We start from the raw sequence: 11562 nt of genomic DNA on the forward strand, positions 1-11562 counted from the left end.
CTCACTCAAGCACACTTTCAAGGATCTATCAGGCTCCAGACCCTGTGCTGGAACTGAATGCAGCTCAGAAGGGCTAAGTGACTTGCCCGAAGTCACCATCACACGGGGAGCAGCAGTGCCACGATTGGAACCCAGCTCTTTCGACTGAGACCTAAAAAGGAGAGAGGCCAGAGCTCTGCCTCGGTCGGGTACCTCGGTGGCACCCTCAGCCCTGGTGTCCTCTAGCCTAGCATCCCAAGGTGAGCAGTGGTGGAGGGGCCCCACGGCCCACCTACAGACAAACCAAAGTCAAATGGAGTGAGAGGAGCACAGGACAGTGGGAAGGACATAAATAGATCTTCTTGGCTTTCCAGACCTCATTCCCACGCCACCCACCATTTCAACCCTGACATCCCCCCTGTCCTTCACTGGGAGGAGGACCAGAGGGAGTTCCAGAAACTCCTGCCCCAACTGTTAGCAGCACTGGACCCCAGAAACAATGTCTTCTGAGGTTGGAGCCATTTTCTTCTGCTGGACCTCTAGGTAGTGACCTCTGGCTTCCCTCCACAATCTGGGGAGACAGGGGGAAGGAAGAAGGGAGCAAAGTCTACTGCGAGGAGGGCGGAGGGGGGGCAACAATGAGGAAGGAAAGAAGAAACAGAAGGAAGGCCACTAAGACGTTGGTTTCTACTCACTCTCTGTCTCTCTGCCTTAAAAATAATTTTAAAAAGGCAAGTTTTCCAGTGAAACCTACCAGCACTGGGTAAGCTCCAATAGTGGACGAGTGCCCAGGTTGTTCTTTAGTTTCCTCCTTTTTTTTTTTTTTTATAATTGTTTGATTGATTGGCCGATTGATTGGTTTGGCGCTAGAAGGTTGGAAGGAGATAAAAGAGATAGCAACTGCTGTGGGGAGGGGCCCAGAAAAGAGAAGCGGTTAGACAAGTAGCTGGTGAAAAGGTACACAATCCTAGTTTTTTGTTCCTTCTCTGTTTTAATATAATGCACATTCGCCTCCACCCAGTGGGAAGCAACAGTTGCTGAGAACCTTCCAAGCACTTAGAGGGAAGACTGACTCCGTGCCAAGAACTTTGTTCCTGCTTTTATTTAACCCGCATAGCAACTTGATGAGGGAGATGTTAGGACCCCTGCTTTACAGACAAGGGAACCGAGGGTCAAGTTATTCACCAACTCCCCTAATGGCACAAGACAAAGCAATCAATCAGGGCTTCCGTCCCAGGTCTGACTCCACAAGGCCTGGGTTTTTTCCACTGGCCCACACTGCCTGCATTGCTCTCCCGTCGACCTCCGCAGCAAATTCGCAGATTCTGTCATTGACTGGAGAAGGTTAGGAAACACTGATCTGAGCAGTCTGTAGGGGCTCCGCACAGTTAGCGCTCTCCTCTCCGGCTCCCATGATGGCGCAGTGTCGGTTTCCCCCTGCAGGCTTTTGTCATTTGTCCTGTGGCCTCTCTGCTCCCATCTCTACCCTATCCCAGGCACCCGAGGACCTCGGCTTCCTAAATCTCAGCCAGAACGGTATTTTACAAGGACACTCGCCAACCTTGAAAGGCAAGGTACCCCGAGGCAAGGTAGTAAAATTACTGTGGCTGAGCAGCATGAGCGCAGCGCCACCTAGTGGTTCTTGGGCCAATGGTCCCTGGCGGTGACATTTTCAAACAATCAATATCTCATTATTAACCATAATCACAACCTGATGTTTACTTTTGGAGAAATGTTCAGCGGCAAGGGATACACATGCACTTTTCTGCATGTTTCAGAGGGCTGCGATCTAAATGCCACAATGACTATTAAACAGTGTCCTGCCCGTGAGCAAACAGGAGGGAGCAGAGATTGATTGTATATCTTTTTCATCTAAGCTACTCACCAAAAACAAAGCATCCGTTGAAGCCACTGACCTTTCACTAACTGCTGGAAGGAAAATGCTTGATAAATAATAAATAGACCACTACTGGATGTTGCTTAGAACCATCTTTTAATTAAAAGAACGGAACAACTAGAAGGTCAGGTGACTGACATTTAACTTCCAGTCCAAGAAAAGCATCAATCGAGACTAAAACTATATCCAAAACGTAATTTCATTGTCAGCTACCATTCAGCAAAAGTCCTCTTCCCGTGATACGTCTGGCCGGAGAGGTCAATGCTGGGGACATCTTGGAGAAGAGGTAGCACTCACCTTTACCGCCTCCTTTGCCTTCCCCTAGCAACCTTTTCATTTGAGTGCTGTAGCAAAAACAGGAAACAATGGTTGCGTTTGGCATCTCCCCAGAAACCGCTCCAGCACCAGACTCACCCAGCCACAGACCCAGATGCCCCACGGAGCACTACCCTAGGAGTGACACGGAAGCCATTTCCCGTCTTGCCCACGGGAAGGCAGGTGCCCTTCCTCCACCACTCAAGGTGACCCCAAGTGGCCCACTGAACTTGCTCAGGCATCCATCTCACTGAGCACCGGCCAAGCTTCAAAACACGTGACCAACCCCGCCAGTCAGTCCTCTACCTTTTGGCTGTTCTGGAATAGAGCTCAGGAGCATGGAGACCCAGAACAAAGTCATAATCGCATGCCCCGGCCCACGCACACACACATACACTCACCTTTCCTCATTCCCAGCTCCGCATGCCTCTGAGGCAGGACCAGCACCTGTCAGAGCCACATCATGTCATATGCCCTAGTGCCCTGGCGGTCAGGAAAACTGACAGCTCAGTTCAGAGCCATACTTGGTCATAGCTGTGTGCCTGTCTGGATTCCCAAGGGCAGAAGTGCTAGGCTCAGAGAAAATCTTACCCTTCCACTTGAATGATTTTATGTTTTTATTTTATTTTTTTACACTTGAGACAGAGAAAGAGAGACAGCACGAGCAGGGGAGGGGCAGAGAGACGGAAACAGAACCTGAAGCAGGCTCCGGGCTCTGAGGTGTCAGCACAGAGCCTGATGCGGGGCTCGAACTCACAAACGGTGAGATCATGACCTGAGCCAAAGTCAGAAGCCTCACTGACTGAGCCACGGAAGCTGTAGGATGTTTTAAGTGGCAAGCCACCATTTACGTACAGGGAAGGCTATCATTTTAATAAAATCAGGAATCCTATGGGAGCACTGATTTTTCTGTAAAACCACTTTCATTATCAGAAAACACGACACTAAATATTACACAAAATTAGAAAACCACGGGGCGCCTGGGTGGCGCAGTCGGTTAAGCGGCCGACTTCAGCCAGGTCACGATCTCGCAGTCTGTGAGTTCGAGCCCCGCATCAGGCTCTGGGCTGATGGCTCGGAGCCTGGAGCCTGTTTCCAATTCTGTGTCTCCCTCTCTCTCTGTCCCTCCCCCGTTCATGCTCTGTCTCTCTCTGTCCCAAAAAAATAAATTAAAAAAAAAACGTTGAAAAAAAAAAATTAAAAAAAAAAAAATTAGAAAACCACTAGGGCTTGCCTTTTAAGGACACATGATCAAGAATCAGGCCTGCTGAACAAAAGGAAATGAAGAACTCTATAAAACCTTATGAATCCAAAACCACTTTAAAGTCTTGCTATGTAGACGATGGAAGATGTGGGACCTATTGCCTTTGTTGGCTTTCTTGTCCCTTCTGTCCTTTAATTAAGAGGATGCACCTGGTTCAGCCCCCAGCATCCCATACCTCTCTATCCTCCCCTTGGAGAGCTCATTCATTCTCCCACCTCCAACCTTTACCCTTTGCTAGGGACTTCCTCCCCATCTCCCAGACATCTAACTCATCTCTATCTGCCACTTGGATGATGCAGCATCACCCCCTAACTCAGTGTGTTGAGGACCACCCTCTTCCCAACCTTGCTGCCTGTTAGTGAGGCACATATTCCTCTGGTCACTCGGGTTTGTGACCTTGGAACCCGCCTCCAGCTGGGATGGCTGCAGAGACCAAGTCTGACGGGCCTCCTCTTCCCTCCCTCTCCCTTCCCTGCGCACTCCGCCAATCCCATTCTTTGCATCACATCTGAGCAAATCTTCCTTCCACCTGACGCTGCTTTCACTACATTACTTCCTGCTCAAACTTTCTTACAGCCAACGGAACAACTCTGAGTAGTTATTGGGGCCACGTGGTCTGACCCCAGCCTATCTGTTCAAACCTTTTCCCACTACTCCTCAAGAGTAATGAAAGCATCTGTAATATTACAGGTGAGCTTTACAGTCTGTCTCAATCTCCACAACACTATCTAGAAGCCAAAGGGGCAAACATTACCCCTATTTTGTAATCTGAGACTGCGATAGGCACGAGGTCACACCAGCAAAAACTGGAGGAACCAGATCTAGTCCCGGATCTTCAAACTTGTCTTCGTAAACTGCACTGTAACCTGGACGTGGACCCTTCTTGGCTTGAGTTCAGCAAACCCACATGGAGGGCCTGCTCTAGAAAAGCTCTGTTTAATGCTTTAGTGGGTACAAGTAAGAATTTCCACACTCGTTTACACTCTGGATGGGAAGAGGGACCCTGGGGCTCCTAGGCGGCTCAATTGATCAAGTATTTGACTCTTGATTTCCACTCAGGTCACGATCTCACAGTTTGTGAATTTATCCCTGCATCAGGCTCTGCTCTGACAGCATGGCACCTGCTTGGGCTCTCTCTCTCTCTCTCAAAAATAAATATACATTAAAAGAAGAAAAAACTGCTAGAAAAACAAAGGGAATGGGAGGGGAGGGGAGGGGAGGGGAAGGGAGGGGAGAGGAAGGGCTAGAGAAAGGAAGAAAGAGGAACCCTGGAATGACAACCAGGTAAGCAAGGACTGTAAACAGCGGGCCAGGTGTGCCAACTGAATGATGGGCATGAGTGCGGCCTGGAAGGGACTCCATAAGGGACTTGAGATCTGACTTGAACATCAGCTAACGTTTCTGAGCAGACATCACTTGGAAATGGCAGTGAAGGTACAGTTTCTGAAGACCGTGGTGGCAGGGAGGGCACTCCTGGCAGAGGAGACAGCATGAATTCTCCAACTGCTCCCACCTTGCAAGGCCCTCTGTGCATATTCCTGAACTGGTCCAGACCTGGCTCCTCCCCCCAGCTCTACTGTAATTTTCTATCATAATTTAAAAGGATTCCTGTTCATCTTATGGCTTCCAAAGTCACTCTGGTCTCCCAGCTGGATTTTAAGCTCTTTAAGGCAAGAATGAGGTCACACTTCCATTCTCTCCAAACATCCCTATAGGGACCCGACGGTGGCTTTTGCCCCCACAACTGTGGGGAAGAGCTCTGAAATCCCCGATAAACTTCACGACTTTCACCGTGTTGACCACTGAGATTCAACCTAAAGGAAGTTTGCCATAAGGGCTAGTCTCTCTCCCTTCTATCAGGCTTAGGGTGTCCTCACGGAAGAATCCTTGCCTGATTTAACAAGACTGGAATGTACTGGTGAGGATGTGGGGATACAGGCATCCCCCTATATTGCTGGCAGGAGTAGAACTGAGCAGTTTCCATGCAGGGCAATATCAGAAGTAAAGACGAGCTATTCCCGAGTCCAGCAGCACCACTGCTAAGAATGCACCCACAGCAACACTGGCCTGTTTACAGCACAAGAAAACACACAGCCACTTTTGTCACCTTGGCACTCACTAAATCACTGTGCATCCATACAGAGGATGGGAGAAAATGAGGTGCAGGATGGCAAGCATAGTGTCCCCATGCATATGCCCAAAATATTTCTGAACAGGGAATGGTGATGATGGTGGCCTTGAGGGAGCAAATAGGTGGCTGGGAACAGGTTTTGGAAAGGAGACCAGCTTTTTACCTTTAAATCTTGAACCATGTGCATGTATAGTTTTTTTAAAAAAGTACGTGAAGGGGCTCCTGGGTGGCTCAGTCAGTTGAGCGTCCAACTCTTGGTTTCAGCTCCTGTCATGATCCCAGGGAGTGTGGGATCAAGCCCCATGTCTCTCTCCCCCACTCCCTGCCCCCTCTCCTTGGCTCACTCTAAAATAGAAAAAAAAAAAAAAAAAAATTATGCAACAACTTTCTAAAAATGTTTTCATCACTATGGCAAAGAAACTGCCTTTTAAACCCCAGAAACCTAAGGTTTAGAAAAATAATGAGTGACTCTCCGGCTGTTCCTCTGAGAGCACGATCATCTTTTCCACCTGCTTAAGCCCTCCTCCCAAGGCTTGGCACTCACCGGTTGTCTACGGTTGTTGAATGGATGAGATTTACTTTCCCATCTAAAAGTAAAGCATCCCCAGGGTGCCTGGGTGGCTCCGTCAGTCAGGCATCTGACTCTGGATTTCAGCTCAGGTCAAGATCTCCCGGTTTGTGGGATCAAGCCCCGTGTCAGGCTTTGCACTGGCAAAGTGAAACCTGCTTGGGATTCTCTCTCTGCCCCTCCCTCTGCCCCTCCCACCCCTCAAAATAAATACACTTAAAAAATAAACAAGTAAATAAAATAAAAGTAAAGCATTCCCAAACAAGAGGAATTGCCAAACAGTGATAAAGGTGGCAGGAGGATGCAGCGTGGCTGAAAACTGCTCCCAGTCAGTGGGTTCGAGCCCCGTGTCGGGTTCTGTGCTGACAGCTCAGACCCTGGAGCCTGCTTTGGATTCTGTGTCTCCCTCTCTCTGCCCCTCCCACACTCATGCTGTCTGTCACTCTCTAAAATAAACATTAAAAAACAATAAATAAAATAACATAAAATAAACAATTTATGAAGCAGCTTATTACTAGTAGCTGAAAACCACTGGCCTGATCACAAATAAAAGGGCTACAAACTGAAAGGAATATTTCACATATTCAGTAAAAGATATGAAAATGAAGAAAGCAGAACAGTTGACAAGGTCGTGTAAGCACATTACACCACCAGGGAGGCAGGTGAACACTGGTGGACAACAGCATCTAAATTAGCTGGCCCCCTCTTGGCAATCCAGGTATCTACAGAGAGGTCCTCTGAGTTCAGTCTTTAGCTGGATGTAATCGCTTATTCACTCAAATCTCTACTGAGCAGACTACTATGTTCAGGCCTATGCTAACTGTCTCCAGCACACTCAATCTATGAAATTAAAGTTATGGTTCTGACCTTTGTCCATCGTCAGTGACAGATTCTCACTCTTACTACAAAGCACAAGTCAGCTTAGCCTCTCAAGTTGAAGATCAAGATAGTTCTAGAGCAAAATGTAAAGATTATCTGCAGACAGAAACAGTTGGCCCAGGGAACATACCACATGCACAAGTGCCTGATGGAAAAAAGACACCAGAGGATCAAATAGAGCCAACCCACATGTTAACACAGAAATCCAAGCAAACCTACTCAGAACGAGTCTCATTCAAACAATACTTACAAAGGTTTCCTTATGCTATTTACAATTTTAAAGTAAATTTACTTTATAAGCAGCCAGGGAATTCTTTATTTAATACCATCCTAACATAAAAGTTCATTCAAACCATGAAACTGAGTTTTATGACAACCTAGAAATAGGAACTGAAAGAAGCCAAACATAATGCCTTAGAGATCAAGAAACATTTACACAGTTCCACTGTTAAAAACAGTTCAACATTCATCCAGTGAATACAGTTTGGATGTCAGTATACACGTTTGTCAGGGAGGTGAGAGACCTTTCGACTGTTCCTCCGACGGCTCCATATGCTGGCCCTGTAGAGCTTCCGGCAGAGGCTTGTTGTTTTCCAACACTGTTTGGGATTTCACATCCGAAGGTTCAGATTCCCAGGAAACGTGACTACCTGCCTTTTGCTTAAAAGACCAGACAGAAATATGTCACACAGATGCTGTCATTTTCAGTCCACTGACTGGCTGAAGCTATATGACTAAGCACATTCTATCACGGAGTCAAAAACGGAACATTTATATTCCAGGTCAGATTCTATTATAACAAGCAATACCCATGATAAAAATCTCTACAGAACCATAATTTCAAAAGTCCTAACGACAACTCACTTGTTCCAAGCAGCAGTCATTATCACAAAATTTCAGTGTATATACGTGTGTGTGTGTGTGTGTGTATACATTTTTTTCAAGTTTCAGTATATTTAATCTACCAGTATTTGACCCGGTGTTCAGGGACATAAACCAAGGTTGGGGAAGGAAAACCAAGCCTTCCTTTAACCTCTAACGAACAGGCAGTTAATCTAACAACAATTTTAATAACAAAATACTCACAGTCCTTGTTTCTCCTACTCGTCTTAAAATGACACCTTCTGCCAATAAAGCCTTTCCTGTTTCCACAAATAATTTCTCTTCATCCGTTTCTCCAAGCTTCTGTAGCTCAATGTACTTCTCCACAAACCTGGAATTCCAAGCAGTCACATCTTAGGTCTGTGCATGGAGAGTCATCAAGATGTACACAACATCAAGCGGCTCAACAGGTCCGCCTACAGGAACATCTTTTTCCTCAAGTGGAATTCAATGAAACTCCTCACACTGGGAACTAAATTCCTTACAACAACAACAACAACAACAACAACAACAACAACAACAACCAACACAACAACAACAACAACAACAACCAACACAGGACCTGTAAGATGGCTTACTGTTGACAGGTAGACTTGAAGTTTGGATTGAACAGATCAAAAGCTTTCTGACCAGATCCATAGGCCGAATAAAATTTCCTAGAAAATACGAACAACACAATATAAATTTCCAACTACAGATCACGGCCGAGAGCAAAGTAAAGAAAAATTACTAGGCTAAGCAGAAGCTTTTTTTTTTTTTTTTTTTTTAAGTAATGCATATGGTAAATATAACAAATGTTACAAAAAGGTAGCCAGTGAAAGTGACATTCCTGCTCACCTCCTCCCACCCCCAGTACCCTCCCAGGAATCAATACCAATCTGTTTCTTCTGCATTCATCCAAGAATATTCTCCTAACATATAAGCATATACACACCTATCCTTCCCTGTTCCAAGCTGCGTAATTTAACCCAAAGGACAGGAAACACTCTAGTACATCTTGCCTCTTCTCCTTTTTTTTTTTTGCTTTTGTTTCATTCACCAAGTTTATTTTGAGTCTTACTAGGCATTGTGTTCAGCCCAAAAAGAATCAAATATTGAAGAATATTTCTATTGCCCTGGCTTGAACTATATTAAATTTGTTTATGGTGTTATAATCTTTATCAAAGACATCAACTAAAATATCCAGTCATGATAAAAAGGTATTTACCAGGAAAGGTATTTCTAGAGGAAATAAAAGGAGTTTCTCCATGCAATATTTTTAACTATCCAAGGGCAAATCTGAGTCTTGGAGAAAATTCTTCTAGCTGAGAGAGCAAGACAAAGATCACTAAGTTATTTTAATTAAAGTGATTCATTTGAGGACAAAGGGACAAATTCTATGGAAGACAGAACCCCAGATTTCAACTCCTGTTGTCAGTGGTGGATTCCACCTCAGAATGAGAAGGGGCAATTCATATTCTAAGCTAAGAGCAAATAACTTTAATTAAGCCTTTGCCTCTTCTCCTTAATAGTTCTTTTTTTTTTTTTTTTTTTAACGTTTATTTATTTTTGAGACAGAGATAGAGAGAGAGCATGAACAGGGGAGGGTCAGAGAAAGAGGGAGACACAGAATCTGAAACAGGCTCCAGGCTCTGAGCTGTCAGCACAGAGCCCGACACGGGGCTCAAACCCACAGACCACGAGATCATGACCTGAGCCGAAGTTGGACGCTTAACCGACTGAGCCACCCAGGCGCCCCTCCTTAATAGTTCTTAAAGATCATTTCAAATCACTGAACTTTTCTGTTTCCAATCCTTTGCTACTCTAGAGAGTGCTGCAATGATTACCTTTATCAATATTTCTTAGTACACTATGCAAATCTGGAATAGATTCATAATTAACAGTACTACTAGCTCAAGGTATGTGCATTTGCAATATGGCCTTGCAAACTGCCAAATGCTTCCAAGTGTATGCAATGAGCCTGCGCAGAAAAGTGCTGTCAAAGTATTTAATACCCCCAAAGATCTCATGTCCTACTCTGAAAATTTCCAAGTAGAGCAGAACATACTTGTTTTACTACCTCAAGGAGTGTCGGGGGCAGGGAGGGGGGTAGAGAGGAGATTCCTCAAAAGAAAGGGGCCTGGACCGCAAATGAGAATATAATGACTTTATAAGTTTTGTTTTCTTATAACCAGAAATAGAGATAAGAATAAGGCGTATATATTCAATTGACTAAAGTACAATCTCTGATCTTAATATTTAAGAGAAGCAGAATCTTACAAATTCTAGGTACTAAAAACTGGCATCAACATTTGAGGGAAAAAGTTCTTCCACTGAATTCTCAGCAAGCTCACTTCCTTGAACCCCATAGTCCTATGAATAAAATGGAGACAAAATACTGTAGGGTTAAAGTAAGGCCTAAATGAGAGAATGTTTTTGAGGGTTTAGCATAGTGTTAATCCATGCACAGAAACAGGCAGCTATAATTGCAATGATCAGTCCGTTGCTGAGCTCCAGACTCTACTTCCCAGAACTTGTTTCTCTCACATGTGGGAGGGGCACTGGTTCCCTCACCAGGCTAGATATTCAAGACTTTCTCCACAGGGAAAGCCCTGACTCAATTCCTGCAAGTCACCCGACTGCTAGCCAAACCTTTCCTTCTGAAATCGCGCTGCCTCCTGTCCACCACGGGGGCTTTGCACTCACGCTCTAATCCGATCCTCGGGGTACAAGATGTCCTGGATGGCAGCTTTGGCTTTGCCATATCTCAGGCGGGGCCTTCGGAAGACCGGCTCTCTCAGTGGAGGAAAAGCGTTATATATGTCAAACCAGAGGGGCTTCTCCTTCAACACCCCAGCCCGAATCAGGTCCCGAGTCCTTAAGGAAGGGAAAATAACGAAGGTCAGCCAGTTACAACAGCCCGTCTAAGCCCATGAATCAGTGTAGTGACAGCCTGGGGCATCAGTGAGATTGCGGAGTCCGAAACACAGAACCGGAAGGAGGCCGCAGCACGGGTGTTCCCCACCTACAGGTAAGATACTTCCATTTTCCAAAACCAACCTAACAACGCTCAGGGGTTAAGTCCTTCTATTTTCTCAGGTGCGTCCCACGCCTCCTCCCCCCATCCCCGTCCAGTCAAGGAAAACAGAGGCTCCAGCTGGGCCCATCAGCATCTTCCTCCCCTCCTCTTCCCAGAGACCTCCACCCCGGCAGGGGGAGAGGTGCAATCTTGAACGAGAAAGGTACATTCGGGGAGTGATGTCAAGTACACCTATTCAGAGACGGCGGACAGCACGAGAGGGCATCACCCGGCTCCCACTCCGCACTCTGGAGAATGCCTCGCCCTACTCACACCCACCCAGAAAAAGCGCGACCGGTCAAGAGCCCCCATCCCGGGGGAGGCGCCCCCAGCCCACCCCGCCTCCGAGCACACACCGCGAGAAAACGCTCCCCACGGTCTGCAACCGGCTCCCCGCCATGGCAGGCGCCTGGGATACACACTGCCAGCGGCTACCGGAACCGGAAGCGCCCGCGGCGGCGAAGAGGGCGTAGGCTGCTGGCCGAGCCGAGGATCGCGGCGCCCTCTCCGCAGCCCCAGCCGGAGAGCCGAGCCAGGCAGAAGCAAAGGATGGGCCGAACTGGCGCGGCCCTCGGCTCCCGGCCAGATT

General features: G+C 46.6%; 1 protein-coding gene across 2 annotated transcripts; it reads right to left on the bottom strand.

The window, feature by feature from the left end:
• Positions 1–1955: 1955 nt before the first annotated feature.
• Positions 1956–11468, bottom strand: MRPS23 (mitochondrial ribosomal protein S23). Of its 2 annotated transcripts, XM_058704381.1 has the most exons (6): positions 11330–11468; positions 10601–10771; positions 8494–8571; positions 8120–8246; positions 7558–7693; positions 1956–2220 (listed from the first exon to the last, which is right to left on the bottom strand). In XM_058704381.1, the coding sequence occupies exons 1-6, from the start codon at positions 11371–11373 to the stop codon at positions 2210–2212; spliced, it is 567 nt and encodes a 188-aa protein (XP_058560364.1). In that variant the 5' UTR covers positions 11374–11468; the 3' UTR covers positions 1956–2209. The 2 variants fall into 2 exon arrangements, with proteins under 2 accessions (XP_058560364.1, XP_058560363.1); XM_058704380.1 differs by lacking the exon at positions 1956–2220 and having other exon boundaries at positions 7204–7693; positions 11330–11465.
• Positions 11469–11562: the final 94 nt, after the last annotated feature.

This window comes from Neofelis nebulosa, chromosome 16 (genome assembly GCF_028018385.1).
Source record: "Neofelis nebulosa isolate mNeoNeb1 chromosome 16, mNeoNeb1.pri, whole genome shotgun sequence".
NCBI lineage: Eukaryota > Metazoa > Chordata > Mammalia > Carnivora > Felidae > Neofelis > Neofelis nebulosa.